Source organism: Macrobrachium nipponense, chromosome 3 (genome assembly GCF_015104395.2).
Source record: "Macrobrachium nipponense isolate FS-2020 chromosome 3, ASM1510439v2, whole genome shotgun sequence".
NCBI lineage: Eukaryota > Metazoa > Arthropoda > Malacostraca > Decapoda > Palaemonidae > Macrobrachium > Macrobrachium nipponense.
Window position 1 is genome coordinate 83707550 of NC_087202.1, and position 26796 is coordinate 83734345.

Here is a 26796-nt window from a genome sequence, read left to right on the forward strand (position 1 = left end):
TATTATTAACTCCGCAGAACCAACAAAAAACGAATTGTGATTATGTAGCAAACAGTTTTTACATGCACCTTAAATATTTAGGTTTAATTCACGATATTTTCATTTCAGCGAACAGTTCTAATTATCAATTCAATGAAGATAACTTTTGTTTTCTTCCCAACCATATAGTAAAAAAAATCTAGTTTTGGGAAGATATTTCATAAAGAAACCCATTATATTTCTGAGAATGGTAAGTTTAAAAAAAAAAAAAGCCTTGTCCAGTGTTCTCTGAAGATAGGACAATCTTTTTCTCTCCTTTCCGTAAAACTCCAAGAATTAAAACCTTATTTCCATTCCTGCTCTTCCAGAACTTCTAGTGGGGCCCACATTGAAAACATCCTCCAGAATATTTCTTTTCCCTCCCTCCTCTGTGAGGAGCTTTTTTAATTAATCCTATTCTCTCTGGAAAGAAGGAGGAAGAGATGACTCTTGAAGTTGCCTTTTACCTGCTATGTGTTTTTTGTTTTTGTTTGTCTTTTGTTTTTTTTCGCTCTGCGACTCTTCGTCAATAAATTCGACCGTTTGGGCTGACTCTCTTCCTCAGTAGGCTTTTGGGAAAACATCTTTATTAATTGTTTATGTTTAAGGAGTCATTCGAGTTGGAATTTGATATATTTGAGTTTTATCTCCTCCTCGTTGGTCCTGTGTTTATTCACATTAGGCAAGTGCCTTTTTTCCCCCCACTAATTGTTTCCCAAAAGAATGAAGGTTAAAACTGAAGAGTTTCCACGTGGATGGGAATACAATGAAGGAGTTGTATTTAAAACTAGGGTCTTGCATTTTATATACTGTAATGTTTTTAGAAAGATTCTAACAGGCTAGCGCAATCTAACCGTCCAACTCATTTCAATGTTGTGTTTGAAAAATGTGGACCCATCTTTTATGCAGTGGCTGACAGAACAAGTGGCTCGAAGCTTTATTTATGTAACACCGGTCCCAAAATAACAATTAAAAGTTGAATGAAACCCGAATACGGAAAAACAAGAGAGGAATGGAATTCCAAAAGTTAGTAATAAAAAGGAAATGAAATCGTTGAACGAGAGACTTTGGCTGACTGATTTACACAAAGTTAAGAAACATGTTCTATCACACTCTTATATAGATGTAAATGCATATGCGCATTCAAATATTTATTTTTATATACAACAGATTCGCCTATTTATGTTTATAAAGACTATTTATTAAGTCTTCAGACGCCAATCTGTGTCTATAGAGACATTTTTTTTTATTAAACTTCCCTTCGGGGAACTTTGCGTATTTAAGCAGCATTAAAATCTTCAAGGGTTACTTACGATGCATCTAGCTGTTGCGAGGTATTCAGAGGCTTAAATGCTCCCAGTATTGCCAGTTACGAAAGATAGTAAATCAAGAGATTCACCGTCAAGGAAACTTTGTATCGTTTAACTCTACAAAGCAACATAGAAATAACACTGAAGTATGAATGCAAGTGTAAGGCATTTCCGAGTAAACAACAGACACCTATACCTGCACACACAAACATACGAAAGAGTTGAGAAAGGTCTTTCAATGGTGCTCCAATGTTGCACTTTCCTTCGTGGCTTTTGCCTTTATTTATATAATATTCATCACGTTCCAAGTTTTCATGGTTCAGTTATATATATATATATATATATATATATATATATATATATATAATAATATATAGATGATAGATGATAAGCTAGATAGATAGAAATAGATATGTATTAAGCTACAAATGTCCTTTCATATCTAATTCGCTCTTACCTTCGGGACGAAATTATTACCAACTAGAAAATTCCCCTTCAGGTTAAAACATATATGAAAATGTACTAATTCCGAGGTAGAGCGAATTGGATATTAAAGGACATTTGTAGCATAATGCATGTATATGAATCACGGTGATGTGATAAAAATTAATGTATATAATTATATATATATATATATCTATACATATATATATATATATATATATATATATATATATATATATATATACACACATATATAAACTGAATTAGGAAATGATTAGAAATGTTCCTAAAGATCCAAGAGCTTATTTTCGGTTAAAATTACTCCATAATTTTGTTCTCGAGTATTCGAGAACATCTTTGAAGCTGACATCTATTGTCTTGTTGTGTTAGACATAAATGAACCCCTCCCCTTGTAATTTTACTTATATTTTTAGCCTTAGATTACCAATTATCTTTTCATGCGTGACATTAATACGTCTGTTGTCTTGTCATTATTGAAATAAATCACTCGGGGGGATTGTCAAGTCGGCCATCAAAGATGAATCCTCCTTTTGCTTTGCATATTTGTTTACATTCTATTGCTTCATTGTATCCGACACCTGGCCATGCACTGCTTGTCATATTGGCACCAAATCATTCATCCTTTTTCTCTGTACGCATGTCTGTTGTCAAATAAAAATTTTATCAGTATAATTGTTATTAAAACATGCCCTTTCTCTATATGGTTGCTATTTATCAAATCATAAACTTATAAATTTCTTCCGTAAGTTCCTATCAGATTAACCTTATTGATGTATGGCTGTTATAAAATCCCCCGCCCCTTTTCTCTGTATGGTTGTCATCCAATCCTGACTTTTCTCCATATTACCGTTGTTAAGTAACAGTGGTTAATAGGAAACATCAGCTATGGTGACATGATGTTATCAAATTACCCATGATCCCTGTAGGGTTGTCAAAACATCTGTTGTCTATGCATGGTTGCTATCAAGTTCTGGAATATATCTATGAAAGCATCTTCTGTTTCTGTAGATTTTGTTTACAGTCATATCATACCTTTTTAACATTTTATATCTGTATCGTAAATGTTTTAAAGCAGAAGGCATCCACTTCTATTACCGAGGTTCCAACCTCTACATTTTAAAAGGTTGGTAGCGATGACCGTGTAGCAACGAGGCACTGAAATGACATCCGTTTTCTCTCTCTCTCTCTCTCTCTCTCTCTCTCGACAACATCCCCCCTCTCTCTCTCTATTACCTAAGGCAATTAAATTAGACTCGTAAACTACAAAAATACATTTATTTACGAGCAAAGCATTAGCTAAATAAACCAAGTCCTTAACAAAATGATTAAATGAAAGATTGAATTCAGATAGCACACTCCATCCCTCTTCTACAATAACCAACATTAGTTTAGTCATAAAACTAGAAAAGTCATTGCACAGTCTACATAGTAACACCATGGAACATCAGTTAAGTTCCCATTTCTAAATATCAGATCAGTTCCCCTTTCTCTCAGAACCGCCTATAAGAAGACAGGAGAACACATCAATAAGCAAAAGATTATGGATAAAAATAAAAAGGTCAAATGAAATAGAACATCTTTGAAACAAATATTCAAAATACAGTCAAGCCACACTTTTGGCCAAAGAATAAGTATGCTTACCCATTCAACACAGATTTCACACACTTCAACAAAAATACTGTTAAATGGGCCATCTTGGCCCTTCGCCGACTCTGTAGCGATCTCCCATCTTGGCTAACTTACTCTCTCATTATGTAGAGAAGTAGTTCGCACGAACTCACAAACAAGACACTCCCAATAAGTGTCGTCACTAACTTCGTCACAAGTTCATGACGTCATTATACAGAACATTGTTCACGCCCAAGAAACAGCTTCAAACCAGATTCATAAAGCATATCTGCATTCGCCCGTGCATAGAAGCAGGACATGGTCTGTTCTGCTTAGGCAGTGACTTCGACATCGCACCACCTGAGGACGATGCGCCAGCATTTGCAAAGCTGAGCTGTCTTATCACTTAAGAGCACTGTTTCCATGGGGAAGCTAAATTGATGATCTCTACATTCTAAAAATGTCACTGCCTATCGCGTCCTCTCATTCAGAAAGAAAAGATACAAATTGCATTCACAACGGTGTCTTAAATATATTGTCAATTACTCCTTATTGCAGATATATATATATATATATATATATATATATATATATATATATATATATATATATATATATATATATATATATATATATATAATATATATCTATCTATCTAGCCACCCTTTTATTAAAACTACACAAATTGGAAACCCTTACCTGTTGTCAATGGTGCCCTCTGTCTGCAAACATGTCATTAGGCTATTAAGATCACACAAGTACAAAAATCACACAAGTACAAAAATATACTATTTATTACCCAAAGCAGATGAATATAGAATAGAACAAAATGATTAACAAGTCATAGTGACAAAAACCCAAATCTGCCCACAAAGGAAACTAGTAAGTTATCATTCTACCCTCCTGACTAAGAATTCACTCCCAGACCCAGAATGTCAGTAGGATCATTGTATTAGTCAGGTTAGAGAATCTCGTCTCTAATACCATGGAATAGAACCCATCTGTAATAAAGATAAGGATAAAAGATGAGTGCACTTCACACATCACTCTTTTCAAAGTAATTTAAGTAAAAGAATGTATTTCACACTTCTCTCTCTTTTCAAAGGTAATGGTTTTCTAAGTCTTACAAAATATTTGCCATACCTTTTAGATGGGGTTTTCTCTCACGACACCTGGCGTGTACCAAACTGACCTCTTTCTTCTCACCAAAAGGAATGTGACTTTCGCAAGTGCGCCCTGGTCGACTAGACCTGTAACATCCGTACAAATGAATGTACATGCTTGACGACAAGACGAGCAGTCTCTCGATTAAAATGCTTTCGTACCAAATTCCTTCACTCAAGAAAGCTGCTCCTACAGCTCAGCCTGTCTCCAAGCAAGACATGATATGTAATTTACTAACATTACACACTTGGAAGATATATATATATATATATATATATATATATATATATATATATATAATATATATATATGTGTGTGTGTGTGTGTGTGTGTGTGTGTGTGTGTGTGTGTGTGTGTGTGTGTGTACTACTAACTACTAGTAACAGCCCTAAAGTAGCGTTCGGCCTGAGTGGGGGCTGTATTTGGGGAAGTAGAATTATATAATTAATCTCACCTTGCTGAATGTTATCTAACTGGATTATCTTAGAAGTTATATAATTTTGGAGAAAATTATATTGATATGTCCTTATATGTGTTTATTCTGGTACTAAATGATCGTATAAAATTTTCCACCTTCCTGTTTCTGGGCTCTTGGACTGTTAGAATTATTTTCTTTGAAGGCACTTGTTGCAATTACGAGTCTATTGGGACGAGGGAATTATTCTGAGTACAATTGTCACTTGTCACTGTCATGTTCGCACACCACACTTCTGCACTTTTCCCTCACTTCTGTTTCCTCTTCTTCCCAGTTCTGCTACTGCGCCACTCTTCTGTTCTCCCCTCGATTTCCACTCTGTCTTTTTTCTCGCTGTTCTTCTCTCTTTCTGTCTGGCCTTTTTATTAGGATGATGTCTTCTTAGCACCGCCTTTGGATTTTGGATTTTGACTGGGTGTGGCATCATCTGAAAGAGTTCTTGTGTCTGAGTGGCTACAGACTTTATACAAAACTGCCTTCCTGCCACTTCTTCCGTAGTGATTCGTAGACTCTTCATTTGGAAACGCCTCTTGCTTGATGCCTTGGCTTCTTGGGGTTGTGTACTTGGGAAATCTCGTAGGTTGATCGCAGGGACCCTTTTTTGGGCTGTCCTACGATCTAGCACTGCTGGTTTGATTCGTCAAACCCTTAGGTCTACTCTTGGAAAGGGAGGAGCCACGATTTTCACACGATCCTCCTTTGGAACAAGAAGTATTGAGTTTCCCTCCGTTATATTAAACAGAAGGCCCTTGAGAAGGTCCAACCTTACATTAATTTTTCGACACTCCAAATGTCACAAAATGTTGGGTGCGCCAAGCGTCACTTAATCTTCGGGAATGAGGCTGACAGACTTTTTGGGAGATGCAAACCAGATGCCTGACGGCTAAAAAGACCTGGTCGTTTTGTCGAGTAACACGATCCTTTTCTTAAAAATCATTATTCGATCTTTTTCCCATTTCCGTGCCATTCTCTCAGTTCTTTATAAGTTAATGCCTTTTTGGAATAATTTCCTTAATTCCTTAACGACGCTGTAACTTATATATATATATATATATATATATATATATATATATATATATATATATATATATATATGTTAGTGTCGTGAAATAATTAAGGAAATTATTTAATATATATATATATGTGTATATCTTATATATATATATTATATATATATATATATATATATATCTTATATATATATATATATATATATATTTATATATATGTTATATGAGGCGAGAGAGAGAGAGAGAAACTGCAACAACACTGTCCGTAGTATACGCTTCCCCACTTAACGCTTTTATTGTTCGTGCAAAGCGCCGTTTTCTATCGTTCCTGTGGTCATTTTTCCTGCAGAAGTGGAGGGGCAAGATGGCGCCCACGGGCTGAATAACGAAGAGATAAAACTCTACTAATGGAAACAGAAAAGCAGTCAGACGCAAGTCTGATGACTGCCTTCTGCCTTAAAGCATTTACGATACAGATATAAAATGTTAAAAGGTATGGTACGAATGTAAAAAAAATCTACTTAAACGGAAGATGCTTTCATAAAAATCATACATACCACGCAAAGAAAGTAGATAGTCGGACGGCAACTGCGCAGATATATCCCAGAATTTGATAGTAATCAAGAATAGATAACAGATGGTTTGACAACCACACAGAGATCAAGGTTAATCAATCCTTGTATTGTTGATTTTCCAGCGATTGAAAGACATTAGGAGAACTTGTGGATGTGCCCTAGACTTTAACTTCAGGTAGTTCAAAGGCTTCATGCGGAAGTAGAACAATGACAAAGTATTGACATATCTGGAAGGTAAAAATACTCGACGGACTTATCGAGGCCGAAATAGGAGGCCTTGATAATTCGTCATCCGTTAAGAAGATCATTGATAATAATACAAAAATAAAACTCGGCGCTTACGTCATAAGTAGAATTTTTTTTTTTTTTTTTATGAATAGTCGTTTTGAGGTAGAATAATTAACAGTTTCGAGGTAGGCGTTTAAGTGTTTCAATCAGTAGGGAAAGATGTTATTTTTGAACTGAGCTCGTGCATTGCAAGTAGCAACGATATATATTTTTATAATGATTGAAGATTGTTTTTGAGGTGTGAGCTCAGACACGCTTTGTCTAAAGGTGAATTTATCAGGTAATATTTTTCATTACATTAATTTTCAGTTAACACCACGAAATGGAAATAAACACATTAGTAAGATAATGATTTTATTTATTCATTTTTTTTATCCCCAAGGTCTTGCACCCAGAGAACTCCGACGATTGGACCCTGCACATCAAATACGCCACGTTGAGGGACTCGGGAATTTACGAGTGCCAGGTCAACTCTGACCCCAAAATCAGTCGCAAGGTCACACTCACTGTCAAAGGTTAGTCCTTGTATTGTTGTTATATACCTGAAAGTTTCTCTCTTCGAAGTGCAAATTTGACTTTCCGAGAGAATCCTGAGGAAGATATAGTAAATCTAATTAAAATAATTATGATTTTTCTCTTGGGGTTCAAGTCATCGGAGTAATATGGTGTATTTGAATATACCATGCATATAAATAGAAGTTAACCCTTTTCCAAATTGACATGTTTTTACTGGTTTTCTATTACAAAAAATAGGTCAGTAAATCGTTTGCTATTTTGTATTCCTGATATTAAATGACTGCTTATTCAGCATTTTCGAATACAGGCAATTTTCTCTTCAGTAAATACTAACTTTGAAGCATAGTGAAATAATAGATGATAATGTGTGATTAATAATATGCAAATTTAATTTTTTAAGCAAAAACATTGACTTTTCAATGATACTGTATGATAACCAAACATCAACTTAACTACAGTGATAAAATGAAAATATGAATCGAAAGTGATATTGGGAACAAATCACATTTATTTTGGATAGAAAACAGATTTATTGGCTTTTGTGCGAAATAAGGTATTAACCTCTGATAATTGGTTTTTTATCCTCTTCCAGATAGCCAACTGGACGATCCAGTTCCCTATGGAATGGCAACAACAGATATCCGTAAGTATAGAGAAAAATGAACAAATTATGATGTTTTCATTATTGCACAATTTTACACTCATCATCGTCTTTTCTACTTCCTTATCCCCCGATTTTATTTTACTCTTCTTTCTTGCACTTTCATCTTGGGGAAGATGATTTAGAAGTAGTTACGATTATATTTGGGTGTATTGGGAAACATTACATCGAAAACATGTCATGTGTCAGGTGGAAAGAAAAAGTATTGAGTGGTTTTCCTTTCGGCTAAAATAATGGCGCGATGTTTTGTCACATGTCCGTTTAGAGAAAAGGATTGCTATTAATTTGATTTTATCAGCACCAGATACATATAAATTCACGTACATATGTATACATCCACTTTATTTGACATATTTCATGTTTTATCATTATATAGTTACCCCTTTCATTACAGATATGTAATATGCTTTTCCCTTTTTCATACAAAGCATTCATTTTCTGACGTTTCTCGTCTTAGGTAAGAAATAAAAAAGAAAAAAAAACGTAAAATATATGAAACAAGTAGACATATAGTGCCATCATTTAAGCAACTGATGGCAATAAGGGAGTTAATTCGGTCTGGGTGTATCTCAAGAGGCAACGCTCGTTAATGCCCTTTGGAAATGATACTCTGAAGACCCCCGAATGACCCCCCCACCCCGGGCCTCATGAGCACTGGTATAATGTCAACGTTAATGTTTATTAATGAAGGCAGGTTGGAGCATCTGACTCTGGTATCGAGGGGGCACTGCTGCAGTAAATGGGGTATTTCTGGTTTTTCTTGAATTGCTTGATTGATATTAGAGAAGACAGAAAGTCGTCTTTTAGCTAAGCTATTTTTCACTGAAGCCGGCATATACAAGATTTATTCCAATCCTTTGCAGGAAGGATACAAAACACCAAGTTATGAGTTTCAGGTTTTCCTGACGAGCATTTATCATTGCGGTGGATGATGGATGGTGATGGTGTAATTAAAAGAGGAAGGTTTTTGTTATTTCCTTGGAATTCAGGAATATCCTCGCGGAATTTAAGATTGTCTTCTGACTGAGCCGTTTTGCTCATCTTTTGAAGCACAAAGACAGGAGATTTGAGGTTTCATTTTTTCATGATAAACGGTTCTGGAGAAAACAGCCATTCTCAAAACCAAGAAGGAATCCTCAATATTTGGAAAAATCGGGAAGTTACTTGGAACATGTATGCCAACGAAGTCCTTTGAAGGAAGGTGAGGCACCATATTTCTAAGAGCGTGAAACAGTCAATCAGGGATAATTGCTCTACCAAAACAGATCACGGGAAGAACTTATTTGAAATATGACGAAAATTTCTCTTGCAACAAAATACCATAAAATTATTGCTTTTGAGATTGAATAGCCAAAAAGGAACAGAGAAAAAAAGTATAAATCATCTCTTGACTGATCATGCGAAAGTTGGTGGGATTCCCAATTTTTAGAGCTTAGAGTCAGATATCCCTCTAAAATTGGAGTTAGATACCCCTCTAAGATAAGAGTCAGATGTCCCTCTAAAATTATAGTCAGATATCCCTCTAAGATTAGTCAGATGTCCCTTTAAGATTAGAGTCAGATTCCCCTCTAAAATTAGAATCAGATACCCCTCTAAAATTAGAGTCAGATACCCCTCTAAAATTAGAGTCAGATATCCCTCTAAGATTAGAGTCAGATATCCCTCTAAGATTAGAGTCAGATACCCCTCTAAAATTAGAGTCAGATACCCCTCTCAAATTACAGGCAGATATCCTTCTAAGATAAGAGTCAGATGCCCCTCTAAAATTAGTGTCAGATGCCCCTCTAAAATTAGAGTCAGATACCCCTCTAAAATTAGAGTCAGATACCCTCTAAGATAGAGTCAGATGCCCCTCCAAGATTAGAGTCAGATGTCCCTCCAAGATTAGAGTCAGATGCCCCTCCAAGATTAGAGTCAGATTCTCCTCTCAGATTAGAGTCAGATCCCCTCTAAAATATCTTCTGTATTCCTGATGTTCTTCCTATAAGCTGTAAGTTATTTCCTTTATGCTATAACACGATTGCATTATTTACAATTATTTGAAAATCACAGTTTTATAATTTGCCTAACTGACTTTTGATGAGTCATGAATATATAGATTTCAATTTCACGACGAATAACGCAATATTTTTAGTATCCTTATGTTGAATATAGTCATTAAATAATATCTTAGTTTTAGTTTTTTATTTAATCTGTCTTGTATGTGTATGTAGGTCATAAGTTTATTCTAGTGTTTATCCATTGCAGTATGAGGAAATCTAAACATACTTTTACGACAGGATCATTGAAAGTTTGCATGACATTTCCCCAGATTTCATTTTCGTAATTAAGGACAGACGGATGATAATATCCTGTTAATTGAAAAATATGGTTATGAGAGAGTGAATTCCAAAGTTTTTCTCTGTCCGTCCTTCTCCTCATACTTTGTTTTGGTCACTTCCGAGTGGTGTTGCCGTCTTATGGCGAACGAGTTTCTTCAGATGTCTGTCATGTGTCTTCTCTTCACGTACCTCCCTTTCCTTCTACGCCTCCTCCTCCTGCTGTTCTTCCTATTCCTCGTCCTCTGTCCTCTCCCTCCTCCTTCTCCTCCTACTTCCTCTCTCTTGACATCGCCACCTTTCGTTTAGTTGCTTTTCTTCATCATCGTCGTTAACGTGATGATGTCCTCTAATGTCTTCTTCTTCTTCGTATTCTAACCCAACGTAGTCCATCGTCCTTAACGTGATGATGTCTTCTTCTCCTTCTTCTTCTTCTCCTCCTAACCCAACGTAGTGCCTCGTGCCAAACGTGCCCCATTTTTGCAGGGTTTCCAGATTATATCTTTGACAACAACGAGAAGCAGACGAAAAAATCACGCAAGAAGAAGCAAAAGGGTAGGCGTAGGGAGAGGCGTCGCAAGGGTAGGCCAAGGGTGCATGGCAAGGTGGTGTTTTGACCCCCCCCCCCCCCTCCCCCCGCTTTTTCTCTTCCCCCCTTAATCAGTCATTCCACTTTCTTCCTGTCTCTCACAAACTCTCTCATCCTTTCTTCAGCCTTTGATGCCAAATTAAGTTTCATAAACGCCAAATTAAACTTACGGTCTTGATGCTGTCAGATTGCACAGAGGACGGCATGTATGTATAAATAGTGATCATTGAAAAGAAATATAAATAATAGTCATTGAAAAGGAGCTTCCAGTAATAGATAATTGGGCAACTGCTTCTACTACGACTGATCAGCCCATCTCTGTATTGGAGAATGTATAAATGGGGAAAGCGACCTTTCCATTTTGCTCTTAATGAATGTTCTCTAATGTCATAATAATAAGGCTCACGCTCCAACTGGCAAGACTTCCATCCGTAACTTACTATCAAACATAGTTGTCATTGTCCAACTTCTGTGTCTGGTCGTGAGCGGAGGACAATGTCCGTCCGTAGATAACATTTTCAAAAGAATAAAATAAGTAAATAAACATATTTTTTGCAGCTATAGTAAAAGTTAAAATGCCTGCAGACGGAAAGAGAATTACATTACCTTTAAATTATAAAAATAATAATATAGGTGGTGATGGAATGCAAGATAATCATATTGTTTTATTATGAAAATATATAGGATCGTGCATAATTCTACATTCTGCATATTCGAGGCACAAGAGGAGCCCAGCATTGTATTGTGCTCATTCAGCAAACGACTCGTGTGTGTGTGTGTGTGTGTGTGTGTGTGAGAGAGAGAGAGAGAGAGAGAGAGAGGTTTTATTCTCAGTATAAAAGGAGATTCAGTATGTCAAACTTCACATAATAAGAAAATAAAAAAAAATCAGATTGTTATGCAATGTTTCTAGTTGTGTTATATATATATATCAGTAGGTTATCATATTTCTTACCCTGTTCATAACGATATTCATGTTGTAACCTCTCAGAGCCGATTTAATTCAATTTACTAACGAAGTGATCCCTTTCGATTGCACAATAGCTGCAACACGCGCGCACGAAACGGTAATTGGCAGGTAAACAACGAGAGCAACTAACAGGGGACTCGATAACACCGAAATGAGTGAAAAAAATGTAGATCCAACAGCCTTGGTAATTATATACTATAACTTTTTCTTATCGAGTTTTTTTTTCAGGTTTACCTGCCAATCAGAAATCGCCTTTCGGGTTGATATACTACCCATCTTCGTGTGTCTTTATTAAAACAAAAATAACGCAGCTAAGTCCTGTTGAAAACATTTATTGGACGATACTGGATTTTACCTCGTGAAGCCTCTGCTTAATTTTTATAGTAGCACGTGGTTTAATTGGTCTTTCGAAGGTTAGAAAATTTCTATCGTTTGCCTGGGTGGAAAGAGAGAGAGAGCAGCAAAAAATCTCCAGGGACAAAATCGACTGAAAAAATTCAAAATCTTTACCTAAATGACGTAAGTCCCTTCTGACAACCAATAGATGATTTTTTCCATTCGACGTCGGGAAAAAAAATGTGAAAATTGGCAAGAAGAAAATGTTGCGCCGAAAAGAAGTGGGTGAAACTTGCTTTTTATTATTTTGATCTGATCTGGTGCTTGGTGGTTTGGAATAATCAATACTAACCTTAACGACCTGAGTTGATACCTAAGAGTGTTTTCCGTAGGTTTTCTTAAGATATTTTGTGTAATATAAGATGGTATAGTTAAAGGATATATACATATATGTATAATGATATGTTAATATATATGTTATATATAATAATATATAATAATTATTATTAATATATATAATATATATATATATAATATATATAAATAACTAAAATTATATATATATATATATATATATAGTTGTATTATATATGATATATATATATATATATATATAAATATTATTTATATAATATCTTAATAATTTTTTATATGCCATAGAACATAACTTACCGTGTCAACTCAGTGAATGCATAGTATCACGACTAATGCTGCCCTAACAGTCAGTTACGTATATGGGACGAAAAAGCCGAACATTATCGGATAATTGTGCATCCTGGTACTTTTTTGTTGCTTGTATATCTTTGAGACAGATGTCACCGCAGCCGTCACTGGTTTACTGGGTGAAATCTGTAGCTGAAACATTTTTGAATTCATGGGAGGACGGTTTTGGGTTACCCTATTTTGTAGAATCTTCATTTGAACCATTTTATCAGAATTAGGAAGGACAAATGCTGCACCGATGGCAGATTCTAACAAGAACCAGCCCTACTTTCTACCTCGCCTTTGGTTATGTGCTGAAGTTGTTTTTTTTTTTCTCTCTAGTAGAATATTCATCCATCCATTCACAAACGTGCCGAAGAGCATGCCAGGTGAATAACGTATCGCCCATACATCAAAATGTAAAGTAAAGTTGACTGGGGATAAGGAGACCGAAGAAATATGCAAAGTGAGATCTTTTCTGAGACATCTTAAAAGTTGCGAAGAAAAGGAAACACTGACGTTAGGAAATATTCGTCCAAAAATAAGGTCTGAAAATTGAGGTTTGAAGGACAAAGGAAATATACGTAGTTCTTGCGGTGACATTCTGTCCGAAAAGAAGCTGACTTAACAATCTGCTTTATTTACTACACTGCATTTTCTTACTAACTTTGGTTTAGTTTTGTTCTGTTTATTCAATTCTATTAACATTTATAATTTGATGATGTTACAAGATTATGAAGTGTTTTAATTCATTTTTTTTTGGTTTTCTGTAGAAGAATACTTCACGAAAATATCTGTAGATTGTAAGTAGCAGATGTATTTTAACATGATTATGTAAGTAGTTCACCTTTTTATGCTAATGTGAGTTTTGAAGTTAGTTTTAGATGCAGTTATTTGATTTGGTGGTCAAATTTGATCCTTGTCATGCCCTAGCCAACTGGGATGTCTTCTCATTGAAGAAAAATAGTTCTTAAATGTGTGTTGTATACTGAATATAAATGCTCTCAGATGTGTTTTATTCTGCTGGTTCTCTTGTTACTTTTTCCCCAAACCCCTATTTATCCTTTTAGTTATTCCCCCCGTATTTTTATCAATGACGAATTCTCTCATTATGCCTTTTCTTATGTAGATAAGAAAGTATTTGTTGCTCTTCCAGTGCATTAGACAGTTAGCTGTGCAATAAGTTCTTTACGTGAACAAAATGCAAACGAAGTTATCATCAAAGAGATATTCCAACAAAATAGGCGTCTTACATAACCCGGGAGTCATTCTTCATATTTATTTACGTCTTTCCCTGATGTGCAGAGAATGAATTTAGGCTTCCAACACCCAGTTCCTTCATGTACATATTTATGTCATCTTTGCCCTTTCTGTGCTTCTATAGCCTGCCAGTGGTTTCGTCAATATGTCCTGGTTTTTGTACGCCCTGTTTTTCCTCATCCCTCTGTCAGTTGTTCCTTGTCTTCGTTCGTCATTCCCTTGTTTTCCTTTTGTGAGTTTTTGTAGTTTCTCTCCGACACTTATTCTCTTTCTTTACCTTCTGCCTTGACATTTAATGACAGTTTCCAGGTGATCTGAAACTGTCTGGATTTATTCTCGCTATTTCTCTTTTGCGATACTCAGGGTCACCCTTTTGGTTCTAATGTAGCATTTCAGTATGGAGAAGGTATAGCCATATGCGCTTTTTTATTCCAAGCTGTGAAAAACTATTGCATATTTTTCTACCTGATTCACCACTAGGTTAGCGGTATCGTGATTGGTTTAAAAAAATAAAGCGGTCACATTATTTCACCCTCGCCAAGGATTTAGCCTGGGTATTATATCTATCAATCTGCCTATATATATATATATATATATATATATATATATATTATATATATATATATATATATATATATATATATATTATATATATATATATGTAATCTAAGCCTGTTTGTTTTGTATTTATTAATTATATATATATATATATATATATATATATATATATTATATAATCTGCCCACTCACCCTACGAATTCAAAATTGAAATATGAGACAATTCGACTAAATTCATTACTACGAGAATCATAAAGTTTATGAGAACAAAAACAAACAGGCTTAGATTAGCACCGAAGACTAAGGCAAGAGTCTTACGGCTCACATATTATGTCATCCAATATTATTTTAGGTAATCTGTAATCGTTTATCGAGTTCTTTGTTCAGGGAAGAAGACGCGGCAAAGTAAAGTCAGAATATCCGACTGCATCCTCGCAAATAAGTTTTGGCTGTCCTAATCAGGTCATAAAAGGACTTCTGCTATTGGATACCTGCCAATAAGACCGCTGAGATGCCTGACACCTGTGATTATAATCAGGACGTCGCGTCGGTTTTTGTACAACAACTTTTTCGTTGTTTTGTCTCTCATCGTCGACCTACTCTTCCGATAAACATCAGTTTCATTTTCCTTACGTTATTCTATTATATTCATATCTTTTTCCCGACAATGTTTCCGAATTATTCTTCCAGTTATGGAAGAAAAAATTGCCGTCTCTGAAAACTGTGTCGGCACTCTACTGACAAAATAATTAGAACTCGACAATATTGAGTGCTATGAATGAATGGGTGACAGTAAATTTCCTATTGTGCAGGTAGTATCTTCCGTGCATTGACGGTATCTTCTTCCAGTAAAGCAGACATAGAGGCGGTCAAGGTTAACTTCTCGAGATGTTACTAAGTAGTTGTTGTTTTTGATCATTCCAGACTTTTTGGTCAGTTCCATTTTTGCTTTACTTTAGTTCAAAGCTATCCTTTCTTGCTATTTATCTTGACTTGAGTCTTCCCCTGTTTTTCTCTTTGTCATTGTTCAGTTTGTCGGAAATCGTTTCTAGTCGATATTATTCATGTCCTTTCCATGCAATTTCAGTTATATATTCTTGATAGGCACATTTTCCCGTTAACAGTATCATATCACATGTCAATAAATCAAAGTGAAGCTATTTAAGTAGTTTTAAGTGTGGTTGAAATCACTCACGCGTTCAAATGCAGGTTGTTGCATCTAATCATATCGCATAAATTTGCTTAATTTGTGATTATAAAGGAACATTTATTTCTGACCTCGAATCAAGTAGTAAATTTCATTTTTGCGAAGCCATCTCGAACTTTTATTCTAAGATAATCTGTAAACTGAGAATAGTTCATGAGGCCAGCTCTAGTCCATCGTGATCTCTCTAGCAATATTCAGAATCAAAATTTTAGTGTTGCTTTGTTTGAACTGCGTTGGGCCATGGGGACGAACGCCATTACTTTTCTTATCTCAGAGCCTTTTCAGCTCATGGCTAGACAGGTTTTTCTCGTTAAGCCAATACGAGGACGTGGTTTAGACGGGTCATTCTATCAGACAGTCTGTATGGAAAACTCTTCGTGTCTTCCTCCATTGATGTAAGCGTAACCTTTTCGTATCTTAGAGATATTCTGCTACCATGTTTATTGTACATTTCTCGCCAAGGTTCGTGTTAGGGATTGATTAGCGCTTTCTATTGTCCGCAACTCTTATATCCTCCCTGCCCCTTTATTTATTTATTTATTTTTCATTTTGCAGAGGTTTATAATAAATCCCTTTCCCTGATTCTCTCTTCCTCTCTGCGCGCGCTTATCTTGCCTGCGGGCGAATGGTGCCTGATTGCATCGACGTGCGGCTGACTTCTCCCGGCGTCATCCAAATGTGGCTGGTGATCGACTTGTGACGGGGGGTTGGTGGGCATATCCCGTGCAGCTCCGGAGGTAGCCATCGAAGGACCTCAGGAGCGTCACATCCAGCGAGGCAGCGTCCTCGCCATCACCTGTGTGGTGCGCCATCCTCCCCACAGCGCCCCGGGGCAAGTGCTCTGGTTCCACGGCACCGAAAATATCGACTACGACTCTCCCAGAGGGGGTGTCTCCATTCAGGTGAGAGAGAGAGAGAGAGAGAGAGAGAGAGAGAGAGCTGAAGGAAAGATTCCATCCGCCTTCTTCAGATAATAATATTTCTCCGCCCTGTTTTCCTCACCATCCAAGGCATTGTTATGGTTTCTTCATTACGATATTGAAATCATTCATTAGCACGCCTATAGAATTCAGTGTCCCATTATAGGAATGCTTAATGAGCAGACTGAATTCCCGCTTTCCCTGTAAACAGTATAGTTTAAAGGGAATTGGCAAACAAATTATCTATCTAAGTTTGATTATCAGTTCTTATCAAAACGATCTGTTTTAGCTGAAACTGAATTCACTGGACTTTTTTATGATATCCCTGAATAATGTTATAACGTCCATATCGTGACGATGAAGATAAAGAATACCCTATGCTTTAATCAATAAACAATGCTGGCTCATACTATTCCTACTGAGATGCCTTGAAGAGTATTCATTTCATAAATGAAAACGGAGGCACGCATCTGTCTGATTATGAATTTAGTCTCTGACCCTTTTGGTAACGCTCTACTGAGTCCCTTCTTATTTTCTTTAACAGACAGAAAAATCCAATCGGAAGACAGTGAGTAAACTAATGCTGGCAACAGTCACAGATAACGATAACGGCGAATACAGTTGTAGCCCCACGGATCTTCCCCCAGCAGTCGTCGCAGTGCATGTCCAAAGTGGTAAGTCAGAGAGAGAGAGAGAGAGAGAGAGAGAGAGAGAGAGAGAGAGAGAGAGAGAGAGAGAGGTGAGCTCTGTTGCTCTGTTTTCTTTCGTTTTTTGGTGATGGGGTTATTGAATTAGGGCATATCATGCTTGGTCTTTCAAAGGCTAGTGTTCTAGGATCCTTGCATCTTCTAGTTTCTACTCCTGACCCGGGTGCTGGCCTTGGAAATAAGATAACATTTCTGTTGGTAATGGAACGCTTGTCGCAGTTATTCTGTCGGCCCTTCCTTCCCTACTCCAACCCCTTTTTATTTTGTGATGATATCAGGTTCTTGCAGCTCTTAAAAGAGACCTACTGTGGAGTAAACAGTTATGAATTCTAGTAAGACAATGATCTTTATTTATTTATTTTTTTTACTGCTTTTCTAACTTGCTTGGATTCCAAGATTCTCATTATAGTGGTGCACTGTCTTGGTTAAACCCTTAAAAATCTCATAAGTGAACTTTAATATCCATTCGAGGTTTTGCAACTGTTCTCCTTAACAGTCTAAACCAACTCTTGTCGTGTCTGGTGTTGTTCTCTCCTTGTTTTGTTCCTTACTAACAAGATGATTCTGTTCTTTAAAAATAAGACTTTACAGCATTCAGCTGCCGCAACTTGCTGCCTTCATTCATTTTGTTTCGATTATATGAAATGAGCACGAATCACAATATGTACATTTGGCAAAACATAGTGATACCTTCAACCACAAGCTTTCTTTACCCCTGTATTTAAAACAGTGTCATATGCTGATGCCAGATTACTGAGTATCATTTATATACGAAGAGAGTAGTATCAGTGGCAAATATTTCTGATACCAGACCTGTCAGTCCAGGGAAATATTTGCAAACTTTAATTTGATAATTTTTCAATAACATCAAAATATTTTCCAATTTCAACCCCAAATTCAACCCCATTTTACTTTGTCTTGTGTTCTAGCAGTAAAGTAATACTTGGGCTGAATTATCGCTGCATTTTATTTGCATTGTAGGAAAGCATTTGATTATCTGATGACAAGTATTTTTGGAACAATTAAGCGTAGAAGCTATTTATTTATTAGGCAGTAATTCAGCTGATAACGCGAGACATTGTCATAAAAAGAATGTTTACATCGCAGAGGATTAATGATCAAGTGGTGAATTTTCGCTAACAATGAATAAAATACAATTGATAAGAGAGAGAGAGAGAGAGACAGAGAGAGAGAGAGAGAGAGAGAGAGAGATTTCGATTAAAGATCACCTTCACCGAGAGAGAGAGAGAGAGAGAGAATTTCATAAATAAAGAATCAACTTCAAAACCACACGAAAAAAAGTTTTCATCAACTGCTAAACCACATTCACATAATCTTTTGATAATGATACATAATTGCTCTTTTTTCTTAATTGATATTTTTGATAAAAATATGACTCCCTCCGTTCAGCGACATTGAATATACGATTATAAAATTGCACAAGAATCATTATTGAAGATTGATATGGTAGTTCAGACATTACGATAAAACTTATTAGAGTTGATATATATATATATATATATATATATATATATATATATATATATAGTATATATGTATATATGTATATATATTATATACATATATAATCCCATCTAACTGAAAATGACGTGTTATTATAGGCATAATTTGCTTCAGTTACAAGGGATAGCTCCATGACTGTTGTAGTGCTGTGTGTGTGCATTACTTCTCTGAATAGGACTGCCCTACAACTGAATAACAGCTAGGTACATAATTTAATACAATTGTCAATACAGGCACAAAGGTCTTAATGGTATAACACTCTGTTCTCGTTTGGGATTCAAACCAAGGTTTCCCCATGCCAGTTAAGCTCTCTTAAATATATCTATATATATATATATGTATATATATATATATATATATATATATATATATATATATATATATATATATATATATATACATACATACATACATACTATTATATATATATATATATATATATATATATATATATGCATTATTTTTTTTTCATAACCTGTTTCTCTGAGATAACTGGTATGTCGTATATGAAGCCCTGTTATATAATTATATATATATATATATATATATATATACATACTATACTATATATATATACATACGTATATATATACAATATATATATATAATATACATAAATATATATTATAACATATATATATGTTCTATATATATATATATATGATAATATATATATATATATATATATATATATATAGAGTGAATGTTTATACGTTTGTTTGTATGTTGGTGCGCTATAGAAATCCGACCCGATTGACCGATCTAGACGAAATTTGGCACGTGGCCATCATTTAACCCAACTTAGATAATAGGATAGGTTTCAAACTCGTGCACACACCTTCCCCTTCCTCCATCCCCCCTCCCTTGGCAACTGATGTGGTAAACAAACTCTACTTGTTTATCACTCCCCGTTTCATGTACTCGAGTCCGTTGAGATATATTATTGAAAAAAATGCTTATCAGTCGCCACAGTAATACGTGGATAAATAGGACAGAGCTCAGCAATATTTGGATAAAAGGGACAGTAACCTTAGTAATATCTGGATACAAGGAACAGTACCACAGTAATATCTGGATAAAAATGACACACAGCATAATAATACCTGGTTGAAGGTGACAGACAGTACAGTAATACCTGGATAAAAGGGACGGTCACCACAGTTTTACCTGGATAAGAGGGACAGTCATTACAGTAATACCCGGAGAAAAGGGACAGGCAGTGCAGTAATAACCAAATAAAAGAGACAGTCACCACAATAATACCTGGGTAAAAGGTCCAGGCAGAACAGTAATACCTGGTTAAAGGTGTCAGACAGCACAGTAATACCTGGATAATAGGGACAGTCACCAAGTAATACCTGGATAAAAGGACAACCCTTTCCTTTTCCCTCCCCCTACATGTAGACTATCATTCACTGTAGACTGCCAGTTTTCCCAGGCAATGCCGGGTTGGTTAGCAAAGCATATACGTATAAACATATGTATAATATATATCTGCTGTAGTTTTACAGGTATCTTTAAACTCGAAAGTCAGTTAATGTGCATTTTGCTGATATTCATTCACAATACACTGTAAATTCTCCACAAACAGTAACAAAATAAGCGTTGACAGAGCTTTTACATTGCAACACTGGTGGAGAATTCAAAATCTAAGCTGTTTTGTGTAAACATTGGAAATCTGCATCGAGATGAACGTTGTCATCTTTAAGAGCGCGACAAGTGATTTATCAAAGGTATTATAATCGTAAATGATGATAAAAGTGATAACAGTAAACAAGAGATCCTGGAGCAGTTGGTTGCTATATAATTTCTTGGAAAGTGATCTATAAGTCTTGTTCTCTCTGATATTATAGGATCGGTACCTCAGATTATGATTTACCCCGTTTCATGTCTTCTGACGTGAAAGTTGCCGTTATCTACTAACTCTGGAAACGAATCTCGCAACGGACAGTCTTTTTTTGCCTTCGAGGATAGGTTTTATGTCTGTGATATCTAAAGATAGTTACGTGGACTAGAAAGTATGGACATATTAGGGGCACTGATGGACTTGAATCTCCCCTCTGAACATTGGCTTAACGTTTATCTCAACTGTATTTCAGGACTATTTCTTTTTCCCAGAATTGTTCTTGTGTCAGTATGCCATCTGATGGTAGACAGTTTCTGCATTCTCTTTTGCCCTCATACTTCTTGTTGATTAGTGGGGATCATCTTCCTTTTACCTTAGTATGAAGGAAAGAGACATTATTCCATTCTCATAAAAAAAATGATGGATAGATTTCCATTGGGATATAGCCGTAAAATTTGCACTTCTTGCAGCAAATATCAGCCAGTCCACGCTCCATTCACTATTCATTTTCATGTATTGCCAGTGACAACAGAGATGTTACCCATCAGTCTAACTTAGATAATAGCATTAGCTGGCTTAAATAAGAGTAGCTTCTTCACTGCTTCTACACACACACACACACACACACACACACATATATATATATATATATATATATATATATATATATATATATATATATATATATATATATATATATTGTGTGTGTGCAGATAGATAGATAGATAAATAGATAGATAGATAGATAGATAGATAGATAGATAGATAGCCGTCAGAGTAAAGAATGCCATGGAAAACTAGAATGAATGATACCTCCGCATGAAAGGATACTTTAAAACCAAATATTACACATGCAATTCTAGAATTAAAGAGTTCCTCCCATGAAGGATTCTGCCATCATGATTAATACTCTGTCACGTTTTTTGGCTGAATTCTACTCTGCTGGATGTAGAGGGAAGAAAACATCCCATTGACCACTTCTTCATGCAAGGCAGGGTTCAGCCCGAGATGAACGCAGCCTGTCGCAAATTTTGGCCAATATTGCCCGTCAAGCAAATTGGCGCAAAGTCGCCCTAGGTATTGAGGATTTATTAGGGTATTGAATTCGAGGGGAAGCATTTGGGAATAACATTCATGAACCTTGTAAAATGTGATTGTATCTAGAACACTAGCACCTTTGCATGCTACCTTGCCAACGTATTATCAATTTAATCCTTTTCTCTCTCATTGAACGAAGAAAATTATTAGGGATATTTTTAATATTGCATGAACGATTGACCACTTCTTCATGCAAGGCAGGGTTCAGCCCGAGATGAACGCAGCCTGTCGCAAATTTTGGCCAATATTGCCCGTCAAGCAAATTGGCGCAAAGTCGCCCTAGGTATTGAGGATTTATTAGGGTATTGAATTCGAGGGGAAGCATTTGGGAATAACATTCATGAACCTTGTAAAATGTGATTGTATCTAGAACACTAGCACCTTTGCATGCTACCTTGCCAACGTATTATCAATTTAATCCTTTTCTCTCTCATTGAACGAAGAAAATTATTAGGGATATTTTTAATATTGCATGAACGATTTTAAGTTCTAGTGAATTTCAGTAAACTTTGTTGCAAATGTCTTGCTTTGCAATCTGATTTTGTTACAGGGTAGATCTGATGATCCGAGTATCTAGGATGTTAAAACATTAGTTTTTCGTCTTCCTACCGTTGCTCTTAATTCCTCTTTAATTGTCGCAGGTCAACTTCAGCAGCCGGTGAAACAAGGGCCTGGCCTGAGCGGGGCAGCAGTGACAGCCTCCATCAGCAGCGCCCTTCTGGTCCTGCTCATGATGACCCTGGCCTGCGTCAGATGCCGCGTGTTCAACTGATGCTTCCAGAGCCCTACACTCAACACCTGGGGTGGTATCGCCTGGGGGCATCATCCAGGGGGATCACCCGGGAGTGTAGTTTTTTGAGGGCTGCTTGAGTCTTTACAGTTTAAGTGGTTCTTCATTCATACAGGTTTTAAAGGTAAACTGAATGAATAACTGTCCCCTGTTGTGAAAATAGAAAGCTCAGGGTTTTGAACTCGTGGAGAAATCAAACTAGAGAGAAAATGACTTCTGACATTGAGACTATGAAAGATATATGTTCAAATGATACACTTACCAATAATGGACATGACAATAGATTTATATGTACAGTGTGTTTTTGTAGGTAGCGGATAAAACAAGCACCTGCGACGCAAACTGAAATCAAAGTCTTTTAAGGGGACGATAATCGTTTGTGATTTGAAACCCTTTTTTTATTTTTTATTTTTTGAGAGGTGGTTCTTCATTATGAATTTTCTTATTTTTATCCTCACCAGCATAGTTGCAAGTATTACGTGTTGTTGTTGTTGACACTTTGATTGCATGTTTATGAGAAAAGTAAGCTTAAGTTGGAGTAGAATGCAATTTGTCTTTATTGAAATTTTGATGCCAAGGGCCAAAACTGAGAGGAACATGAGAAGTTCCTTGGCTGCCATTGGAGATCAGGAAAATGTTCGTATTGTTGAACGAGAATAAAGAAAATCAGATATAAAGCACATAATTGCTGGCTGCTTGTTCATGATGAGTTTCACCCTGCTTGGAAATGAAATGTTGGGAGATAAACATTTTGACTGTTTCTTTTTTGCGTTGGGGAGGATGACAAATCATGTCTGTGCCTCCATTTTATTTTTCTTCTTTCTTATTGTTCTCAGCTTCTCGAAGTCCATCGACACGATTAGCCCTATTTTTTATAGTTCCGTTATATAGCTGCTGTTGTTACAAGAAAGCAATGGTGTATATTTCCATGTCTTTCGAGTCCAGTTCGAATTGGAACGTTCCAGAATTTTGAATAAAAAAGAAGACATATTTTAGCCGTATATTTACTGCGTTGTTGCTTTTGGAGCACATTCTATAAAAAAGAAAAGTTCTTGTTTTTCAAAAGGTGATTTGGTGGGAAGATAATGCTGCTTCTATTAATGAGTTTTTAATACATTACAAGTGTTTTGTAACGATCGTCAAGAAGTTCAAGTTAGAAAGCAGAAAACTAAGAAAATTTCAACATTTTTTTTTTAACTTGCAGCGGCTCAGAAATACGTGACTTGTTTTGACCTGGATGAAGAAAAGCAAGGTGAGAATCTCTTGCTGGGGTAATCATGAAGTTTTTTCTCCTCTTCATCATGTCATTACTGATTTTCCCCAATTGTAAGTTTGATTTTGTAGTTGCTAAATTCAGTTTTTCTAATAAATAATTGTGGGAATAAATACACAAATAACAGAGGCATCTTTTTACCTGGGACCATCAGTGTCATCCGCTTGCAATCAGGTAAATGGCTTTCTACCTTGAAGGAAAAAAAAAGCGGAGCAAATTCATTGAAATTTATTCTGCTCTCATGGCTGGACAGAGGAGAGAACCGATAGTTTGCTTTGTACATAAATTGTCGTGAGAAATATACACTCATTCTATATTTTGCAATATGAGCATAGATTAATTCAGTGTGTACATACCATGAATTCAGGTTCTGACATATGAAATAAATTCTTAGTTTTATAATGTTGCTTTGGTTTGGATTGTCGACGTTTCTTAGACAAACAAAATATATTTTGCTCCTAAACACAAAGCGATCTGCTATATTTTCCACTTTCAGGTAATAGATAAGTAATTGACAAACAAGACTTTGTGTTCCTGTTTACTTTAAGCCTGTTGCGATTGTTTGTAGATGTAGCTGTTTGCTTCATTGTCACTTCTCTTGGTGATGGGCGAGACGCTGCTGCCGCCGCAGCCCTCCAGTCAATTATGGACAATGTTCAAAGAGTTATAACGGCCACTGTCCCATTCTATCATTCCCTTCCAACAGTTATGTATGTCTTTATGTACGTACTTATGTATCAATGTATGCATATAAGTGTGCCATGGATGCTTGTATGTATGTGTAATTATGTCAAGAAATTCAGCTTTCCATTATTTGATTTTGCACTTTCGGACGATTTTGGTGTAGTGTCTATGAACGAATCTGCTTTTGCTTTCAACTTTTTGCCCATCATTTCTCCTTTGATAAAACCGAAATAGGTCACGCATTACTTTTGTTAACAGTGGCCTCTGACCAACACAGCTAAGGATTTAGGTTGCTTTCTGTCTGGTGTTTATTTTTTGCAAAGAACACCTGGCAGGAAAAAATACGAAGAAATCCAGTCATACTTTTATCTATGTCTACCTATTTACCTACCTGTGTATCTATATATCAGTCATTGTTATTATTATCGTTATGTTTTGCAGTGGCACTTCATCTACAATCAGTACGCAATGATGCTTTTATGGGTTTACCTCTTACTATCTGGGATGGATGGTTTTGACCCTCCCTCGTCAATAAACTACATAATAATAATATGTAATGGTTTAGAATTGTAGCCTTCCGTGTGCTCATCACCTGGCGGCCTGTGGAGATGAGGTGGTTGTCTTTTTGTTTTGTTTTTCCAAGTAGAACATGTTCATATAAGTAGTATGTGTTGATATATGATTATATTTACACTTGTACACAGACACGCACATGCATGCAATAGAAACACACACACATGCATATATACTATACATATGCACACATATGTGTATAAGCTCCATTTCCTTTATTTGATTAAAAACAACCTTCTAATTACAAAAGAAAATTATTGTTGTTGCCAAATTTGTGAGCTTCTTGTTTTTGTTGGTATATATAAAGTGGTGTAGCATTATACCAATTTGGATTTCACAGGTTTCGGTGAGTGTCACTTGCTCTGTTGACGCCACTTTTAGTGTCAGTTCAGCAAGGTATATATGATCCCAACCCTCGTCTTTTTTTTATTGTTAAACTGATGAATTAATTTGTTTATCCATCTCTTATTTACAGAGCATTCAAGAAAATTTCTTAATGACTTCATTTGTCATTACCATTTTTTGTTCTATGTTTTGTTTTTGTTGTTTACAATGCAACACTCACAGTTACATGTTTTATAATGACTAGTGTCAAGAACGTGAATGAATAGATTGAAAAAGAAATCCATAAAGTTACTGTGTATAACGTGTTTACTAATAAATATTTACATTTTTTTTTACTCAACACTCGAGTACTTTCAGGCCCTATCGCTAGCCCTTTCTAATCTCTTGAAAAAGGGCCACAGATAGGGCCTTAAAGTACTCGAGTGTTGAGTGAAATAAAATGTAAATAGTTATGAGTAAACACGTTATACACACTAATTTTGTGGGTTTCTTTTTCAATCTTCAGAAGAACACTGAAAGAAGTCTTTGTTTGGTTTACTGAATAGATTGCCAATTTCTTTTTGTCAATTTATTCGCTCGGAGTGCTATATTATTTCTTAATGTTTTGCTATTAATGCACGCAATGGCAAATAGGCAACACCTCCTTTACTGTTATTTTAATGGCTCAATTATAGCCAAACAGACGACTCCACCCACCAGTGTCTGCCACATGGAAAGGCTACAATAAACGTCACTTAAATGTAAGACCTTTTATAAATGTCATATATGATATACCCTTAACAAAATGAATATTTTTGTAAGCTCCGTCTTTCATTATCAACCTCCATTTCCCTTATGAAGTTCTTGTAAAATGTGGAATTGTTCATATTACAGTAGAGAGAGTCTAATGAGAATGTCTTATTGCTATTCACAGTGAGAAATAGATCATAGAAAGAACTTGAGGTGTTATAGAACTAGAAAGCAGAGTCAAGAGGATAATACTAATATAAATGTAGAAAAGAAGAAA

At 35.8% G+C, this 26796-nt stretch overlaps 1 protein-coding gene across 4 annotated transcripts in view; it reads left to right on the forward strand.

Annotated features, from left to right (window-relative positions):
* Positions 1-26591, forward strand: part of LOC135221867 (zwei Ig domain protein zig-8-like) — a 272481-nt gene extending 245890 nt beyond the window's left edge. For 2 of the 4 annotated variants that reach the window (XM_064259816.1, XM_064259817.1), the window contains exons 5-10: positions 7296-7428; positions 8022-8072; positions 10895-10990; positions 16760-16932; positions 17495-17624; positions 22767-26591. In XM_064259816.1, coding sequence (XP_064115886.1) covers positions 7296-7428; positions 8022-8072; positions 10895-10990; positions 16760-16932; positions 17495-17624; positions 22767-22897 — 714 coding nt within the window. In that variant the 3' untranslated portion in view covers positions 22898-26591. The remainder of the gene's footprint in view (positions 1-7295; positions 7429-8021; positions 8073-10894; positions 10991-16759; positions 16933-17494; positions 17625-22766) is intronic. The other 2 variants (XM_064259818.1, XM_064259819.1) reach the window with 2 other exon arrangements.
* The last annotated feature ends 205 nt before the right edge of the window (positions 26592-26796 follow it).